This window comes from Pteronotus mesoamericanus, unplaced genomic scaffold, assembly GCF_021234165.1.
Source record: "Pteronotus mesoamericanus isolate MK-2021 breed Mesoamerican mustached bat unplaced genomic scaffold, CSHL_Meso_final contig_20, whole genome shotgun sequence".
NCBI lineage: Eukaryota > Metazoa > Chordata > Mammalia > Chiroptera > Mormoopidae > Pteronotus > Pteronotus mesoamericanus.
Window position 1 is genome coordinate 90,427,419 of NW_026555085.1, and position 20,870 is coordinate 90,448,288.

The 20,870-nt window shown below is 36.3% G+C and overlaps 1 protein-coding gene and 1 pseudogene across 6 annotated transcripts in view; both read left to right on the forward strand.

Moving 5' to 3' along the window:
- Positions 1–20,870, forward strand: part of UTRN (utrophin) — a 444,878-nt gene that overhangs the window by 374,368 nt on the left and 49,640 nt on the right. For all 6 annotated transcript variants that reach the window (XM_054570070.1, XM_054570072.1, XM_054570071.1 and 3 more), the window contains 4 exons: positions 6,529–6,730; positions 12,713–12,798; positions 17,220–17,377; positions 19,205–19,371. In XM_054570070.1, coding sequence (XP_054426045.1) covers positions 6,529–6,730; positions 12,713–12,798; positions 17,220–17,377; positions 19,205–19,371 — 613 coding nt within the window. The remainder of the gene's footprint in view (positions 1–6,528; positions 6,731–12,712; positions 12,799–17,219; positions 17,378–19,204; positions 19,372–20,870) is intronic.
- LOC129068056 (uncharacterized) lies at positions 4,179–4,290 on the forward strand (annotated as a pseudogene).

A 20,870-nucleotide genomic window follows, 5' to 3' on the forward strand; every position in this document is an offset into this window, starting at 1 on the left:
CAGAAAAACAAGCCAGGACTCTGGCTGGTGGTCTGTATGTTGAGCCAGAAGGAAATAGGAAGTGAATTAGGAGCACACAAAAGGGCTGTTTTGAGCTCAGTGCGTTCATGGTGACCGCAGTTCTGAAAGAGGCTCAGCTGCATGTCTAGCATCCAGCTGACAGACCAAGAAGGTCTTCTCAGGCCTGATGAGCTATAAAATGAGGACAAATGACTCAGCCACAGAATCTCAATTGACAGAAGACTGCCTTGTTCATGTTCATTATAAACATGGCTCCAGTTTTCTCTAATACTTCTGGGTGGGTAAACAGTAATACATTTAGTTTAGGTTTTCTTTTTTTTTTTTTTTCTGTTGGGCTTTATTTTTTCTTTAACTCCAAAGAAAAGTGAATTTTCCCCTTTCTGCTCATATCTTCAAACGTGCGAGGAGCAGACAAGCGATGGCTCTCATTTATATCCTGAACCGCATTTAGTAACACATGCTTAGAAAAGTGCTGGGATGCACTGGGTTATTATTATTTGAGATGATACGCGGATAGTCGCCTGGCCTCTACTTTCCCATGCTCTGCCCCCACTGCTCTCTGGCCTGGGGCCCATGGGCCACTTGTCAAGCTCGCCTCTTCATGATTAATCTGCTCCTTCCTCTCCCATCCCTTTTGTCTACTTGCAATAACCTGACCCTTCCCTGGAAATCGTCTGTAACCCTTTATTCCTCCCAAACACTGTTAAAAATTTACTCCTTTTGGAAACATTTACAAGCCAATTCCACCTGCCACCAATTTTTCTAGAACTTTACGATAGCCTCTAATGACTGTGTCTCCCAGAAGCGCTGCCGTATGTGTGCCTTTACGTGATAAATAACGTGAGCACAATTGCCCCGGCTTCCCTGAGAACTGCTTTACTTTAGGTCAAGGGTAGTCTTTCTATTTGTGTAAATCTCCGCCTTCCACAATGTCCTAATGTGGAGCGTGCACTATCGTTTCTGTCATTGTTCATTCATTTATTGGGCTCCAAGACTGTGCAGGAGAAAAGGCAAAATAAAGAGACTCAGTTCCCACACTCAAGGAACTTAAATTTGGAGAGAGCACATTACATGTGGACACAGCTCTCCGACTTACCACGGATTCCTGTTGCCCCGGAGTGAGATGGCCTTTGCCTTGGCTTCTCTCTCCATCCACCCCGGTCCCTCTGCCCCACTGTGGGCTCTTAACCGTTGAAATGGCGAGCTCTGGATTCTGTTCCTCCTGCCTGAAGAGCTCCTGTCTTAGCTCCTTGTGTTTATCCTCTTCCCCTAGCTGGTGTGTTCTCTTCCTTCAGGCCCTGGTTTTAACTGTCGCCTGGCTTTAATGAGATTTTCTTGGCTACTTGAATTAAAATAGGTCACCCTGATACTTCATCTCATAGATTTAGTTCTGATGTGGTACTTGTCATAATATATGATATTCTGTTTATTTACAGTCTGTCTTTCCCAATGAACTCAGCTTTCATGTGAGGGATGAGTCTGTTTTCTTCTCCACTTTGAACCTCATGCAACTTCTGGCATAAAGCAGTCTGCTAGGACAGATTGAGTAAATGATTTGAGTTTGAAAGTCATAGGAGTACAACAGAAAATATGTGTAAGAAGATTTATAGCTGTATTTTTTAATAGTAAAATTGGTTTAATTTTGGCATACTCATAAATGTGATACGATACAACAAAAATAAGTGAATGAGCAATCAGCATGAACACGATTGACTCTTAGAACTATAAGGTGAGCGAAAACAATCAAGTAGCAGAAGAAATCCACATAGTTCTACCTCACTTATATATAGTTCAAAACTATGTACAACTAAATACTGTGTTATTTAGGAACACATATACTGTAAATGAACGAAAAAGATTAGTGGTTTGCCTTTGTGAGGGGATTAATTACGGAGGTTTTCCAAGGGGCTTCCAAGATATTAGTAGTGGTCTACTTCTTTAGCTGTGTGATGGATTAATAGATGTTTGCTCTGCTGTTTTTCTCCAGGCCACACATATATGTTATACATATTCTTTTGTATTTCAGTTTTTACAAGTTTTATGCCATAGGCAATAACAGAGAACCCAAAGGGAAGTGCTGTCAGAGAAGGGAGAGAGAAGAGAGGGATCCCTTTCATTGTGAAGAAGTAAGCTTCACTGAGTAGGAAGCACAGTAGCCAAGCCTAGAAGCCACACAGGATTTAGGCAGGAGGCTATAATCAAAGGTACGAGGGAAGGTGATCATATGCATGGTACTCAAAGGCCTCAGTGGAGCTCATGGGACCTCAGCTAGTAATGGAGTCTAAATGGAGTAGCTTATGAGCTATTTGTCTAGTATTCAGAAATGCCCTTAAAATCAGTTTAGGTTCAGTTCAGTCATATTTTAATAAAAACTTTTGTAATTTTTCAGATTTTTTATTCCTCAAGATTTCCCAATGTTCTATTCAGTGTTTGGGTTTCTGTGTGTGTGCGTGTGGAACAGAGTGCTAGGGAACCATATTCTGTTTTGTGGACTTTAGAAGATAGGTCCAGTCGTGGCTCTATGCTTTAGACAATGTCTAGGACAGACCAAAGGACAGAGGGAACAGAGGACAAGAAAACAGATCAGGAGAAAGAAGACAGGCTGCGCTGGCTGCCGGTAGTAGGAGGGAAGATGAGGATGTGGATTTGTGAAGAGAAGAAAGAATTGATGACTGGGGGAGTTAAATTGCAGAGGATAAAAGAGAGTGTTAGGATAGCTCAGGCTTTGCAGACTGATGACCTATGGAAGGTGTAACACCATTACTGGATTTCAGCATAACAAGAAGGCAAGATCTTTATTTGGGACGTATTAAGGTGGAGGTTCCTGAGAGAGAATAGTACTCTAGTGGGGAACAGAGCAGCAGGAATGTGGATCAGGGGTTCAGGCCGCAGAAAACAGAATCTGGAGTCATCCAGAGGAAAGTAATGATTGAAATGATGAAAGTGAGTGAGGCTTATGGAAACAAGGTGTTGAGCGCTACCTATATATCTTTGATGCCTGGGAAAGAGAAGATGGGAAAATTGCTATTCAGGAATGGTCAAACAGTTTGAGAGCGGAAGAGTCACACAAGTCCAAGGCCCGGTGCTGTATACAGCATGTGTTTTTACAGAGGAGAATGATGATCCATTTTCATTTGATTGCCTGTGCCTCCTATGTGGGATTAAAGGAAAAAAAAAATGGATAGAAAATGATTCTGCTATTTGTTTCATTTGCCACATGACTGAGCCATCATTCATCTCCCTTTGAAAAGAGAAGATCCTAATTTTCTGGGATCTAAATGTAGTCCATTTTAAAGGTACCTAAATGTGACACACTTCAGGAAGATGTATGCCTTGCTCAGGCACTGAGGCAAAACGTCAGAGTAAATCACTAGAAATCGAAGACATGATTGTGGGATGTGGCCAATTACTGTCATATGTACGATGTATATGTATTACAAAGGGCTTTTCTGGAAGAACTGTAAGAACATCCTCCTCCAGAAAACAGACCTTCTTGGAATTTGGTCTATTGTCACTTTATGCCCTATGGCGGGGGATACAATAGCAGTGCTTTGTTGCCGACACAATGCTGAAGTACCAAAACTTAGGACACTTTGGCAGTAACTGAATATATTTCTTTATATCTGTGTGGAATTATAGTTCCATAGCTACTACTATCATTAGTAAGCCCTTCCTTTTAACACACACTCTGAAGAGTGAATTTAAATTTTACTCCTGCCCTCTGGGAGTTTATCATTGAAAACTGTATAATGCCAAGAAAATGCGACCGTCAAAATTGTAGATGGTTCCCAGTTTCTTGCTTTTTTTTTTTTTGACACCATCTCTAAGGCATGTAAACCTTACACAGTTATTTTATATATTAGCTGAACTTTCATCAATGATATATTTGACATCTGAAGGAAATGGTGTCATTTGGATTGATGTGTTATCCAGAGTTGTGTGTTTTATATTTTTCTCTATTTTTAAAAAATGAGTTGTTTTTAGAAATAATTTTAATGTAATCCCTGTTGAGTTGTTTTAGAAAGAATTTTATTCTGTATAATTTTAAAGAAGTTCTTTTCCATTGCAGATAACTTGAAAAAATAAATCATTCTGTGGTGTTTGGGCAGCTAGAGAGGACACATTTCATGAATGTCTTAAAAAATTCAAAATTAATGATTATTCAATAGTTAAAAATAAGTAAAAATAATCCTTTAGTAGTCTATACTCTTGTGTGAGATGTGCCTCCCTAAAACCTTGTTAGGACATCAGCTCATTATCCTACTGACAGGGGGAAAGTAGGTAAATACAAAGGAAGCTGTTCATTTTATTTAACTGTCAAAAATGTCATATTTTCTGAGGGAACAATTTTGTATCTGACAAAGAGGAATTATTTGGAGATTTTATACACACACACACACACGCACACGCACGCACGCACGTGTATATATATATATATATATTCATTCCCCTGAGCTGATTTTTTAAAAAAATCTCAAATGTTAAATATGGAGATAGGGGAAGAACTTTGTAAAGTAGTAATTTCCATGAGCAGACCTTAAATTCTGTAATTTTATAAGCCCATATGTTTTGAATTAGAGGAGTCATCTCCATACTTAATAAATATATAAATTGCATGATAGTTCGATAATGTGTTTCCCTGTTTTCAGTTAGATATTGAATGACTCAACATGGATTTAAAAGAAAGATCATGTAAGATTTTTTCACTTGTGTCTGAGTTGAGTCATTCATTACCTAACTGAAAACAGGGAAACATAAAGGAAGCTGTTCATTTTATTTAACTTATCAAAAATGCCGTTGGTCATTCCTTAGAGCCCTCTGGAGTTCTTTGAATTTTTGTCTTTCCTCAGGCTGTTCATCCTTCAGAGTTCTTTCCTTCTTTTACATGGATCTCTTGTATCTTCTCTATGTTTTAAGGCCCCTTTCATACCGACCTTCCCAGGGTGCCTTTTCCGCTGGTCCTTCCATTCCCTTATATGAGAGCAGGAATGGCTCTCCTAGAAATCAATGCCTTCTTTTCTTGGGGCACCTTCATTCCTTTTAGTAAAGGTCTCGGTCTGCTTGTCCTCCTTCCCAGACTTGCCACCTATAAGAGTAGGGGCTCCGCCTCATCCTTCTTTGCTCACCCCCTGTGCTTTAGCACCAGCCATGCCTAGTGTAGATGTTCTACGTGATGAGTAAGGATGGGGGCAAATGTGTGAAGACCTATGTATAGGGTTCTCTGTACTGAGAACCTCCACTAATCCTCCCTGGCTACAAGTTGCCTTTACAATGAAGCATCATGGGAAACAAATGAAGTTAGGACCAGACCTTGAAGGCCTATATAGACCAGGCTTCTTTCAGTAGGCAGCGGAGGACTATTACTTTTCTACAGAGCTCATTTGTTGTTTGTTTAAATGTTTTTTGTGGTAATGTGTGTAACATTATGTAAGTTTCAGGTATGCAACATTTTAATTCTATATCTGTATACATTCTAGCATTTTCACTCAAAGTCTATTTTGCATCTGCTGCCATATATTTAACCCTGTTTACCCATTTTGCCCTACCCCCACCCTCTTTTCCCTCTTGAAACCACCAATCTGTTGTCTGTATTTACAACTTTGTTTTTGTTTTGTTGTTCACTTCTTTTTTTTGTTTTATATGCTATGTATGAGTAAAATTATGTGGTTATTATCCTTTTCCTTTCAACTTATTTCACTTAGCATAGTAATGTCAAGATTCATTTATGTCACAAATGGCAATCTTTCATCTTTTCATGGCTGAGTACTATTTCATTTTATATATGTATATACACCAGGTCTTCTTTATTCATTCACCCATCAGTTGTCATGTAGGTTATTTCCATATCTTGGCAATTGTGAATAATGTAATAAACACAGGGGTATGTATATTTTTTTGATTAGAGTTTTTATAATCTTTGGATAAGTACCTAGAAGAAGAACTGCTGGGTCATTTGGTAATTCTATTCTTAATATTTTGAGGAATCTTTATGGTCTTTTGCATAACATAAAGCTGGTTTTTCTCTTTTCTTTTTTTGAATGGAATATCTTTGTCATCTGTATCTCACGATGCACTTGTTGAGAAATTTTTAAGAATGGTTAGCTTGCCCGTGATACAAAGGATGCACTGGGAGGGTGACGAGCAGGCTGTTCTCAGGAATTGAGAGACAGAAAGCATATAACATCTGGGACTTCCTACCATTCAGAGTAGACTCAGAGATTTATGCTTTCCTATATTTAAAAGTAGAAAGAGCTTGGAGAGGAAACAGCCAGACAAGGAAAGCAGGAAAAATTGGTATTCCAAAGAGAGAAAAATGGTATCATTTTGAAAAGTGACAGAACTCATATACAAAAGTGTGGAAACGTGGATAAAAGAAGAGGTCAGCAATGCAAGAATGGAAACACCATTTGTTACTTTAAAAACTCAAATTAGCTAAAAAGAATAGATTCTTTCAGTGTCATTATATAGTGTAATGACTCTACATTTTCCTGTTTCTCACCTGATTAGTGGATCTCTTAGAGCTGAATACAACAAATGAAGTTTTCAAACAGCACAAGCTGAACCAGAATGACCAGCTCCTTAGTGTTCCAGACGTCATCAACTGCCTGACAACAACTTACGATGGCCTTGAGCAAATGCACAAGGATCTGGTCAATGTTCCTCTCTGTGTGGATATGTGTCTCAACTGGTTGCTCAATGTATATGACACGTGAGTTTTTATTTTTTCTCACTGAAGTACAATTATTGAATGAAATACAATACAAAACATGTAACTTTTTAAAGTGACTTTTTTTATTGTTGTTCAGTTACAGTTGTCCCCATTTTTCCCCCCATTGCTTTCCCCTGCCCCTTCCAACCCTCGCTCCCAAAGACCATCCCCAACCCATTGTCTTTGTCCATGGGTCCTTTGTCCATGGGTTCCTTGACTTGGACCTTCCCCTTCTATACCCTCCTCCCTCCTCCCTCCCCTCTGGTCACTCTCAGTTCCCTTTCAAAGTACTCTATCCAGTGGAAATATTTATGTTAATTGTTGAAAATGAATGAACTTTCTAAATAATGAGCAATTAATCAACAATAAAACAAAAAACAATGTCTATTAATTATTGAAAGATGTTGCTCTAATTACAAAAGCTGTCAAACTTGTAGATTTTTTTTCTGTCATCATGTTAGGGGAAACCTAATATAAATAAGTTTGATTTTCTTCTCCTCCCAGAATTTCTTACAGTATTTTTTTTTCAAAAGACTATTTTGTAGTTATTGTTATGAATTATAATAACTTATTAGCTCATAATATTCCACTCTGCAACTTTTGTGTGACAACTTAAGAACAACTTGCATGGAAATTAAAAGCATATAATGTCTCTCTTGGTATTAACTTTACTTATTGCAATGGCGGTTATGTAGGTATATGATGTTGTAAGTAATGTATGCTTTAGGGCACTAATATCTGTAATTCAGTTAGGTGCTCACTGTTACATAAAGAGTGCTCTACACTTGCAGCATAACTCAATTGTCATTAATTTGACTTTTTTTTTAATGTGACAATGTGTTTTTGAAATAATTTTAGAAAGACCTGCTGCTGTGGGCTGACATTTCTAAAACATTAGTAATTAATCATTCTTCTGGTAGGGGGTTAAAATATGCAAAGATGAAATACGAAAACTAGAACTATTGTTTTTCTCTCAGACCCTAAAAGTCATTTTCCATTAATTAGCTGTATGGAAATTTGTATTTATCATTCTTTCATTTGATTTAGAGAAAAAGAAGATGAATGATTATTCATAAATGCACACATTTAGCAGCTGATTCAGTATAAGTAAATGATGATGGATTTAGACATGATTTAATTAACTTTTTGTTTATACTTTTGATTAGAAAAAATCTGTTCTTTTTCAATATTCACAAATATCAAAAGGTTTTTTAAAAATAATCAAATAGCCTTTGTATACTTGAGGGTTCTTAAGAAATTCCCTGAGAACAGATAACATGAATTTCAGTTACCATAATGAATGTGGGATTTACTATATCCCTATCTGACATATTTTAATACATTTCATTTTAATGCATTCTATCCTCCCACGGTAAAATAAAACTGCAAGCAATTATGCACTATTAAGTTGACTTTCAATTTTTTAAACTTCCAAAGGAGACATTTTCTCTAGTAAATTCACCAGAATAACTGGTCAGTTAGGTATTTTAAATACAAAGCCTGTAACTTAATTTTATATCCCATGAATAATGCTAACTTTATAGAATACTTAAGAACTTCATTGAGCCCTGTGGATTTGGTAGAGGTGCACATCTTGAACCATATTTAAAGGCAGAACTGGGGAGACGTCAAATCACACTGTCAGCATTGTTCGTGGCTTTAACACATTTGTTAGTTTGCTGGGGCTGCCTTAACAGTACTGCGGATTCAGTGGCTTAAACAACAGAAATTTATTTTCTTACAGTTCTGGAGACTAGAAGTCCAAGATCAAGATGGCAGCAGGGTCAGTTTCTTCTGAGGCTTCTATCCTTGTGTTGTAGATAGCTGTTTTCTCCGTGTCTTCACATGGTCTTTTGTGTGTGTCTGCCCTAATCTACCGTACTTATAAGGACACCAGTCAAATTGGATTAGGGCCCACTCTAATGACCTTATTTTAAGTTACCCCTTTAAAGATCCTATCTCCAAATACAGCTGCATTCTGAGTGAGGTACATGGAGTTCAGACTTCAACATAAGAATTTTAGGGAGATATAATTCAGCCTATGACACATATGTATGCCGTTTCCACTGGACAACCCAAAGGGAATAGCGCTGTTTCGCTGGGAAGGAAGCAGTACATGAAATGTTGTGATATATATTCTAGGGAGTTACAGAAATACTCATGGGTATATTTCTGTTTTCCACCATCAAATGTGAACACTTGGGAAATTTTACTAAGGAACCGTTTTTTTACTCAGAAGGACAGTATCCTGAAATTTTTCATTTTAAAGGGCAAAAAGACTTTAGGATGCATCTCCCTTTCATGACAAAGAAATATAGTAAAGACCATGCTGCGTCAGAACAATGTCTACTCTCTGTAGTTTTTCTATCTTGGAGTGAAATATCATGAACAAAACTTAGGAAAAAACACAGTCACTTATATTATGCTAGTGTCAGATGGCCAGAGTTGATTACCCAAATTTCTCTAAAAACTATGACTTATTCATTTATCTAAACAAGAATGTTTAACCCTTTTCAAGCCATTAGTTCCCTTTGAAACTCTGATAAGAACCATAATCTATTCCTTCCAATGCACCAGAAAATAATGCACTTCTAAGACATCCATGAACCTTGGAAATAGTACTATAATCAAACCTTTTCATTCATTCGACATTCATTCATCAACCATATATTTTTGACTGCCTTACTTTGTGTAACATGATGCAGCCAGAACTGGCATTTTCAGCTCTTGAAGTATATTCAGCCAGCTCTTAAAATAATGAGTGATGCACACACAGCATATCATAGAATTCTAGGAGTAGGATTTGAGGAGCTACCATTTTGCCCTCTTCATTTTACTGATTGATAAACTGACCTAGTGAGACAAGACAGTTTATCCTTGGCTACCCATTGCCTATTAGTGGTAGGTATGGCACTAATATTCAGATTTGTTGATAATCACTGATTATTCTTACCATATTGCCATATTTAAGAAAAATAGTACCCTATAAATAATTTTAAGTTCACTATATATATATTTTTTAAGTTTTAACATGTATCCCAATTCTCCTAGTACTCTAAATTTTGTTTAAAAATCTGTTTTCCTCTGTTGTGGATAACATGGATCCAAATATTTGGTTCTGGTTGCCATGTGATTTGGTAGCCACTTCACTTTTGGCATCTTAATTCCTCATTAGAAAAACTGAGATAAAATGTCTAGCTGGTTTACCACACATAAAGAACTAATAGGTAGGTAGTCTTTATAGGTAATAAAGATGAAATTGATTCTTTCTCTGAGAGTTCACAGCCTCCTCCAGTTTTTATCTTCCCAGGGTAAAGGTCTTAATTTCATAATCTTCCTTCTAGATTTAATGGAAATCAAAATTACTTAATTCAGGATTTAAAGCAATAGTCTAGAATACGTGGTTCAGATTCTTTTGTTTCTACAAAAAATATTAACCTCACGTGCTGCAGTGGGAGGTTATTTTTCTACTTTTCCAAGATGTATATTATTTAATAAGATGCATATCTTTCAAGTTACTGTTAGGAGTTAATTATGAAAACTATCCAAATACTTAATTTTTGAACGAAATACTTAAGTATGGGAACCAAATACTTAAGTATTGGGTTATATCACTCAATAATAAATTTCATTAACTCTCTATTGTCTCTCAAATTCAAATAATCTTTTTTCACATCAAAGTCCTCCATCATCTGGCCCCATATCACCTGGACAATTTTATCAACAATTTAGCCTTGATGTAAGTCCTTGCCACCTGAATGAGTCTTATCCCTGGTGCTCACATGCTTCCCTCTATTCCCTTGCCTACATTTTTCATGTGCTATTTACTTTCTCCTAATAGAGACATGTGAGCCATGCCATTCCTTCAATGTCCAATTTATCTTCTTTATTAAATGTCATCAGACTAAGGAATATGCAGACTAATCACCAATCATTAATCAGCCACAGTTATCTTGTACTTGATTATTTCCCTCCATAAAGTTTGGTTTCATATTTTCTTAAGATTCCCTAGTTTTCTCGTCTCACTTCCCCAGCTAGTATATCATGGGTAGGAATTGTGCCTGTACTTTTCTGTTGGCCCCTATAGCATGTAGGACAATGCTGGGGTCATAGGAAGCTTTCATAACTGTGGATGGTATGATGAATGGATGATTGACATTTTCAGTAGTCTTCCTGATGATGTTCTTTTCTTGTGTTGACACTACAGACTGGAGGTCATCCTGTAATACCTATCATTTTGATCTTTTTTTGCCTGAAGGGGTTGCTTTGTCCGTGGCCATATTCATGTACTAGGCTATTCACACAGCCTTTTGTTATCTTCTTCAAGTCTATGTTTTGATTGTTTCTGAAGAATAAAATTTCCTGATTTCTGGAAAAGAGAAAACAGACATGTCTATTAGGAAATGCCTGAAAAAATATGAAGTAGGAACAACATTTCTAGCATAGCTTGGTTTAAGGTTATTTTGAAACTAGTATTTCTAAAATTGTGAACAATTTGAATAAATATATTAATTTAGAAATTCTGCTTATAACAGCTATATTTTTAAAATGTAAGTATTACTTATTTCATAGGTCAATTCGGAATGTTGTACACATGCATAGCAAGGGTTCAAGAAATTTTTGGATATGATTTAACATAGATATAGACTCTAGGATATTGAGGCTATTTAATATAGATATAGGCTCTGAGCTACTGTTTTGAAAATACATTTTACCAGTCCCTAAGCATGTTTTGCTTTTTTATTTAATTTATGTTTTATATGTCACGGTACGTATACAGAAACTTACCTGAGTACTTACAATTTGAGACTGGGAGATACAAATTACTATTAATAGTAAAAATACCAATAAGATCAAGACTTAAATACAGTTTGATAATAAGACTACCTGAAATTAAAGTTCCATAATACAAATATTTACCTGGTTTTTAAATAGCATTAATTATTAAATTTTATACATTCATATAATTATGTAAAAATATATTTATAGGTTTTAAGTGTGCTCCACTTATAAATTGAAAACATATTTAAGAAAATTAACAATTAAATTTAAACTGAAAACTGATTCTGGATATTAAATAATAAAGGTAGCAATAAAGACTTTTCTTGACTGTGTGTTAGCCCATAGCAAGGATCATAATATTATTAATTTTTGTAGCTTATGCATTTACCTTTCCTTATCCCCATGACCTAGTATAGTGATTAACATTTGGTAGACAGTTCAGTAATTCTTTCATAAATGATGGAAGGGAGACAATTTTTCTGCTTTAAAGATAAATTTTTTTCTTCTAGTCTGGTTATAAGTGAAATTGAAAGGGTTTCTCATTGGCATAGTATAAAGCTATTTCCTCACACTGATTAATTTATATATTTTGTATCTAATTATAATTTAATACTTCCCCAAATAGAGATTTCACATCCGTCTAAAATCATTGACTAGTATAATTGCAGTATTAACAAAAACTGCATTGACAGAGACCAGCATCAGTGAAGCCAGCACATTTTTAAGTGTTCATCAGTTAAAAGCCCTCAGCATACAGTTCATTTTTCAGTCCGTTTTCTTACATTTGATCTTAAATACATCTTGCTGAATCAGCTCACATGTGTTTTATATGTATCTGTTTTGAATCTTTCATTTTTAATTATTAACAAATAGATTGTAATTCATGGTATTTATAAAAATGAAATCTTTTCAGCTTTATAATTAAAGCTTTTATTTTGCCTTAGTTTGTTATTCCTAGTTCATATGTTGTATGTAAAGTGACATCAGGCTGTACATTCTTCAGGACCAGGTCAAACATACTATTAAAACATGTCATGAAATTATGGTGTGCGTTTAACATTAATTTTTAAACATGAATAGGAAAGTTATATTTATGATGCAATTATTTTTAATGGTTTACTCTCAAGGAAATAGATATTCAGAAATATTTTACATACTGTTTTAAATTCATGTAATATATTAAGATTCTTATAATTTCAGGGGTCGGACTGGAAAAATTAGAGTGCAGAGTCTGAAGATTGGATTGATGTCCCTCTCTAAAGGTCTTTTAGAAGAAAAATACAGATGTATGTAAGACCTTTCCTATACCAATAGTATTTTTAGTGATGATAATGATAATTTATTAGAGACTTGCATGTGACTTGCTTATAATAGTAGTTATTTTTTAACCCTTGTTATACATGTCCAGGCTAGATTAAAGGTGTCATTACAAAGTGAACTTGTGTGTAATGAAATTCTGTTTATAGGATCAATAGGTAAGGTGCCATGATGGAGTGAGAACCAACTACAAGTTATATCTCATTTAATTCTTAGAATAATCACCCCATAATGATGTAGGCATTGCAATTTCAATTTTCCAGATGAAAAAGTTAATGCTGAGCTAGGTCAAAAACCTAGTCAAAGGCCGCAGTGACAATAATGAGGCTCAAATTAGATCGCAGAGTTTTACGCCCAAGCCTTTTCTATTTCTGTGCACTTCAATATTTTTGAAAAATTAAGATGGATTAGAACCTTTATACTATACTTTTTACTAGAACTTCAAGTATGTCCAATACTTAAAAAAATCAAGATGGACTAGAATGGTTGTAGACACAGACAAAAAATTATATATATGTGAAAAAATAAAGTGAAAAAATATTTCTTATTTTGTTATGTTCGTTTTTATTCACCAAATAAATGAGTGGTATCTGTTTATCTGTTAGTTAATGAAGGGCGTCTTGGCATTTGGAAAAGGATAGGCTTGCGGGCCCAAGAGACCTGACTTGCAACCTCAGCTCTACCGCTTAGTGGCTGAGTGACTTCAGGCAGGTTACAAGATCCCATTGAATACTGACTGCAGCTAAGAGGTGGTATTACTTCCATTTCATGCTTCAGGAATCTGAAATTTAGCAAATTTTCTTCAACTAAAGAATGAAGCTAGTAATTCCTGTTTTGAAAGCCATTAGAGATAACATGTGAAAAGTACCTAGAAATAGCAATTGTTGAATAAATGGTTAGCAATTGCTGCTGTGTTCAAGCTCTTAACTACTGTAAAGCGTCTTTTGATTTAATTTTGTCCGTAAAATGTGAGTTACTTGATTCTGCCATACATATTCTCAGACGGCTCCTTACAGATAGATCCACATATTTGGGGGAGAGGGATCGGGGTACTTTATGAATGGAGAGAGACCAAACTCAAGAGGCTATTTGATCACAAGTCCTATAAACTTTTCCAAGGTTTGCGTGTTATGTGAACATACATACCTTTAAAAAATATTTCTTTTCTCGTATGACTGTGAGGTGATTTGCTTTTCAATTTTAGATCAAGATCTGGAAGGCTTATTTTTCTTACACAGTTTACTAGAATGTCAGTGAAAGGGGATGCAGATTTCTATGGAAGGAAAAGCTGATTGTGGGTCAGCAGGTGACGAGCCTTCACGGAGTCAGAACCTAGTTCGGGAAAACACTTTGCACAAGGCTTTTGTTTGGTGGCACTTTATACAGAATTTAAATCATCTTCAGTTTCATAATTGTCAACATATACCATTTTCAAAGCTAAAAGAGTTATTTCTATAATGGGTACGAAAGCATCAGTGTACAAAATTAGAAAAGGACTTTTTCATCGGCTGAGCTTTGGGGTTCTCATGTGCCCCTGCAAGAATGTAGGGTATTCAGAAAGTGACAGTTATGCTGTGGTGCTCAATTTACTCTGAAACGAATGCAAATTCAACCTCACAGTTTATTGTAAACAACAGTGTCGTATTTTTTCTCCTACATCACTGATTCCCACCTCTCGACTTTTTGAAGCTGATTATCAGGGAGTAACCTGCCAACACACTCTTATGTATAAAAGATGTCTTTTATGTATCCACATACCTTCAAATATATTCCTGAAATGTATAATTTTAAAATGAGGGCAGTATTTTAGCATACATGTACGCAGATGCTTGTACTAAATAGACATACTTTCTGCAAATGTTGGGAAACTTAATACTTTGTATAATTTAACATTTAAGTTTCAGATTATTCAGGAAAAGCAGAAACCCTTAAAATGAAAATTTATGATATTTTAATTTAATCCATGAAGTGTGCCTTTTTAAAAAAGACTTTATGTATTTAGATAGAAGGGAAGGGAGGGAGAAAGAATGTGAGAGAAACATCCATCGGTTGGCAACAGGGGGCCTGGCCTGCAACGCAGGCATGGGTCCTGACCAGGAATTGGACTGGTGACCTTTTGCTTTACAGTGTGGCACTCAGTCTGCTGAGCTATGCTAGCCAGGGCAAGTGTTTCTTTTTAGGACATAAGTGAGTAAGAAGCCTCCTGGCTTCTTATCTAAATCTTTAATCTAAATCTAAATCTTTAGTCTAAATCTTTCTGGGGAGTCTTGAGACTCAGGAAATGTTCTGAGGTTTTGTTTTACTCTTTACTCCAAGATCCTTAGCAGCTCTGATTCCAGTTTTGATTTTGCCAGTGATATCAGAACACTTCCTTGTTTTTACTTCCATTGTTAGAAATAATATTCAAGACAATTTGCTCTCCAAACTCAATGGCAGAGGTGCCACCCTGGGTTATTTGGTATCTCTCTGAACATTGATTCTGCAGTGGCTAATGTCTGTGTCTTCACCATGGCGACAACGCCTCTCTGTTCATGCCTTCCAGGGAATATCCCTTGATTAGGTTCTAACACCCTAGCCTTCCTGCTTAATAGCTGGTGGCTTCTTTGCCTGATCAAGGACACACTTACAAAGATCCTTTTCAATGGCCTTCTGAGTCTCTTCTGTGCTAATTTATTGGAACTTGGGTTTTAGATTGTGACTTTTCTGTAGCTCATTCCCACATTCTGACACTCCTTTTTATTTCTGACTATAACATCAAAACTGAACTTTTATAAAAACTAGCAATATGTCAAAATTTCTAATGTTAACGTTCATCTTTTCTGTTATATTTCATGTGTAATTTTACCTTAAGAGGGGCATGGCAGTATAGCTACCTGCCTCAAAAGAGGCACGTTGGGCACGGTTCATCTCGCTGAAAACATGTGCTCTGCACAGATGTCATACATGCGCATCAGCTCTGCTTACTGCGGAGGCCTCTTCCCAGGAACAGGCTTAAAATGAGCATCATAGTAAGAATCCTAGGCAAATATTTTCTGGCTATATTGGTCTTATTTTTGATGCTACCCCCCCCAACAAAAAAATAAACAAGTAGACCTCTAACCAAATCTAAGTGAACAAATAATAATGGAAATTAAATTTATCTTAATTGAATTTGCTTTCCTTCCATATACTTATAATTAATGTCATATTTCTTCATAAATACTGTATCAATATCACTAAGCTTGGTTTAGTTGTTTGAAAATTCATTGTTGACAGTGTTAGATCTAGCATTATTCCCCTTTAAAGTAAAGCGAATATACATTTTGATCTAACATTAATTTACCAGGTACTTTTGGAAAATGGCTTTTAGGCCAATAAATATTTACTCCTCTTTCTTCTGATCTTGGAAACTTCACATAAAAAGCTTTAGAGTTTACGTGATTATGAATTTTCAGAACTTGGAAATTTTTTTCCAAAAAGTATTAGTTTCTTTAAAAAAGTGGGTTGTTTTTATGGGAAATTTCTCCCTACTCCCTATTTAACCTATTTAAATATATTAGCTTTGTTGCTGGAAACAAGGTAGTAATTTTAATCTTTATAATATTTAAAGTGGTGAATAGATGATAAAGCAATAATGGAAAGGAGAGAAGAGTTTTAATTTTATTGAATTAAGAGAGTTATAAAATAAATTAATGTCTTTTTAATGAATAGAAAAGCCTAAGAACTGTGTGAAAGTAAGCATGAGTTTTGTTTCTGTGTCCTTAAAATTTGAATAAATATTTTATTACATGAGATGAAGTAAAACAAAAATACTTTTTATAGCTAATAAGGATGAGACTGATTGGGCCTAAAAATAACAAAGCTAAAAATAAAAGTTTCTTGTACTTTTTAATATTTCTTACATAAAATAGATTGGAGTATAGAAATCTTTAAAAGAAGTAAATATGTATTAAATTTTAGAATATTAAATTTAGGAGTGAACACAAAAAGTTTGTAAACAAGTTTGTTAAAATTTAAGGATTTGCTTCTTAAAGCACATTGATTTCTTTGACAAGTCATGAAGGAAGCTTCGTTCTGGTTCATTGTTTCTCAGTAAGGAGGGGAATCTTTATTGAAACAATTTAATGAAACCCATGTGCATTTATTGTGCCATTTGTAAAGGAAATTTGTAGTTATTGGTCTACTTGCATGTATTGACATATAACAGTAGGTTGTTTTAAGAAGCATGTGGTTAACCAGTTTCTGATTACAGATGCTCAGAACTCCAAGGTTGTCAGAATTCAGGAGGCAACTAATTGATTCATATCCACATGAATTGTTTCTCATCTACATTGTTCAATCCCCAAAACCAAAGATAAAAAAGAATCCCGCGGACAGATGGAAGTTAACCTCTTGCTTCTTTTCCTGGTAGATCTCTTTAAGGAAGTGGCGGGACCTACAGAGATGTGTGACCAGAGGCAGCTTGGCCTCTTACTTCATGATGCCATCCAGATCCCCCGGCAGCTGGGAGAGGTAGCAGCTTTTGGAGGCAGTAATATTGAACCCAGTGTGCGCAGCTGTTTCCAGCAGGTAAACACGAAGGATCACCGGTATATAGGGCATATTGAGAAAGGGTTTTGAGGATATTTCAAGAAATGGAACAGAGAACATGGGCTGGATCCAAAGGGTTGAGGACATTGGGTACCATCCCAGTAAGTCTCTATTTTGTTTCTTAAGGCAGATTTGATTCAAGGAATAGCTGCTGCCTCAAAGAGACTTACTGCTTCTCAATGTGGAAAATCCAAAATCTTTAACATGTGCTATCAGATTGCTGTGATTTGGCCCTGCTTTTGCCTTGGTCTCATCTTTTGTCACTTGTACCCTTGCTCCCTGCTTTCTACCCACACCGTTCTAATGACTCCATTCTTGCCTTACTGCCTTTGGACATGTGCCCTCTGTTCAGAATATTCTTCCGTGTCTTCCACGAACTCCCTTCTCATTGCTAATCCTTATTTGTTCTTTAGATCTTTGCTTAAATCTTGCCTCCTCTGAAAATCCTTCTCTGAGCCCTTCAGAGGGTATTTTATGTCTCATTGTTTTCACCTGAGTCTCCTCTGCCTTCTTATGATACTCATTATAATTATCATTACATACTGAATTGTATAATTGCTCATTTAGAGTTTTCTTCCATATAAACCTAAGCTTCATGAATACAGGCAATTTTTATCTATTATTGTATCCCTGTGCAGAGTGCTTTAAACATCACAGCTATTTAATAAATATATGCTAAATATATTAATGAAAGCCCTGAGTTCCTTGGAGGCAAGATTTTAAAGTATATAAATTAAAAATGTCATTAAAATAAAGTCTTGTCTTTGAGAACTTTTGTACAAAATAAAAATGATATACAAAGTTTTATACTGGTCTAAGTTACTAATGTTAAACTGGAAAAGCATTTTTAGTTTCTTTTTAATACTGTACATAAAGCATTTTAGAACTCTTACTACTGATATTGTACATTTGCATAAAGGACATTCCTACAGATATTTTCTTAAAGCATATTCAGTGATTTATCAATGCAGAGAAAAAAAAATGCTCAGACCATTCCTTAAAGGCGAATTGATTTTATGGGTTATTACATTTTATAATAGACCTTTTTCTTGTTTTAGAGATACAAAAAAAAACACCAATTGAAAATTCTAAATATAGTTTCCCATGCTCTGTTCCATGGAATGGCCTTGACAACAGCAGAAGGAAGATGTTGGTACAAATGCCTCTGTGCACGTATAAAAATAAACTAGTATTCAGATTTGTAGAGGGACGAAGATGTTTCATACATTTTGTTATAAATTCTGAAGTCTTGCCAAGTACATTCATAGTAACGTGTCCCCAGCGTGAAGTTGTGATGGGACTGGAGCAGGACACAGAAATAATAGTTTTCATGTAGCTTTTCTAATGGTCTTCAGGTCTGGGAAGTAATCAGAGAGTTTCTACTTCCCCAAGTTTTTACTGTCTTAGATGAGTGAACACGATGGAATTAAAGTATACATGTGAAAAGAGTACCTAGAATTGTATTGGTTTTTGTTTTTTTTTTTAATCTGAGCATATGAAGGTATTTGGATTTTTTTCTTCTTCCCCTATGACGACTTCTGCCTTTTCTCTTTTTAAATTCTAGAATGTGCTTCCCGTGAAGAGAAATATTTCGTGCTTTAACTGACCTTGAAAGCACTACATAACTTTCTTTTTAATTGTGCACAGATTTTTAGAAGATTATGAAGCAACAACACTTGCTGCAAGTTCGATGAAGAAATCTTTGCTTTTTTTTTCCCTTTAATCCCATTCATTTTTACTTCAGTCCTCTCTTACCGGGTTTCTAAATATTCTGAGTATATTTTCATGTATTTGTTTCTTCATCAGAATAACAACAAGCCGGAGATAAGCGTGAAAGAGTTTATAGACTGGATGCGCCTGGAGCCACAGTCCATGGTGTGGCTGCCGGTTCTGCATCGCGTGGCCGCAGCTGAGACTGCAAAACATCAGGCCAAATGCAACATCTGTAAAGAATGTCCAATTGTTGGGTTCAGGTAAGAGCTACCAGCCGCGGTGGCGGGAGACCATTCTCTGTTCTGTATATGTCATCTCAGTATATGGCCATCGTCCCTTCCCTTTATGCTCATTGGGATGTTTGCCTCCTAAATAAAGGAGAGGCCCAGCATGTTCCATCTATTTAAAAGTGGCGTTTCTTCTTATAGCCAGCACATAAGGCTTATTATTATTATTATTATTATTATTCGTATTAATTTGCTCCAGAACCAAACACTTTTCTGAATTTCTGTTACATAGTTCACAGAAATGTTCATGCATGATAATTGCACAACTTGTTATACATATATGGCCCTGATGGAATCTGGTGATGCTCTGAGGCCTTTGGGGTCAAACCTGGCATGTAAAGAGCAAAATTTAAATAATAGCTGCCATGTAATCGAGTTACTTTGTTTTACTTCTGCCAAGTTTGGTGTGAAGTAGATTATCCCGACTTACTTTCACACAAGGCGCTAAACCACCACACCTGAATGCAATCAGTGTGTCAGCCGCATCAGTTTGCGGCCCCAGGGCAGGGAGTGCAGGCTCTCTGGTGGCCCCAGGAAGAAGCGTTTTGGCTGTGATGGTCATTCCCCTCCATGTTAAGGTAAACATGTATTAAAACATACTTGTTTCTCTTCTGGGAGGAATCTAGAAAATAACCCGAGTTTCCTTTGGAAATCAGTTGTGAAAAAACACACACCTATTCTCAGCAGTGGAACTCAAGGCTTTGTATGTGCCTTTCATTTGTACCTGAAGAGGAACTAAATAAGATGGTGAATTTATGGATAGCGTTCATCCAGGTGGCTAGGATTGGTTTTATGGCACATGGTATTTGTACCAGTATCCTGAGCTAAACAAAATTTGTTTTCATTTGCCTGACTTTACCAGCAGAGTTTATGAAGAGCATTGTTGCATTTTCCCTGGATGGCAGACTAGGAAACTGAATGTAAATTTCCTGTTCTTCCATCATGGGATGCGGGAGAGCCAGTCTCAAGCGTTACAGGTTCAGAGCGCCTTGGTCCCAGTGCGGCTCTACAGTCTAAGTGATGGAGAAAGGCAGCGGGTCAGTGTGAGGCAGAACCAGCGTGAGCCTCAGAGCCGGGATCACAGATGCCCCAGTGGCAGTGAGAGGGCAAACATTGGGAGGAAGTAGACAGAAAAGGTGCAGTTTCGATGCAGCAGGTTTCTTGGGCAGCCTCAGTTTGAAGCATGTGGTAAACAGAGAGGGACAGAGAGCAAAGGAATAACTGGAATGTAGCAAGCTCAGAATAGCAGCGGGAGGAGAAACCAAATGAGATATGACCCTAAGAACCAACATTCACTGCTGTTTATCCAGTGCTCACTGTATACCAGGCCCTGTGGTGAAACACGTTGCATTTGTTATTTCATTTACTCTCCACAACAACCCTGTAAGATTGGTAGGATTAGCTCTACTTTACACAGGAAAGAAGTAAGATTTAGAGATTAGGCAACTTGCTCGAGGCCAGCTATCAAATAA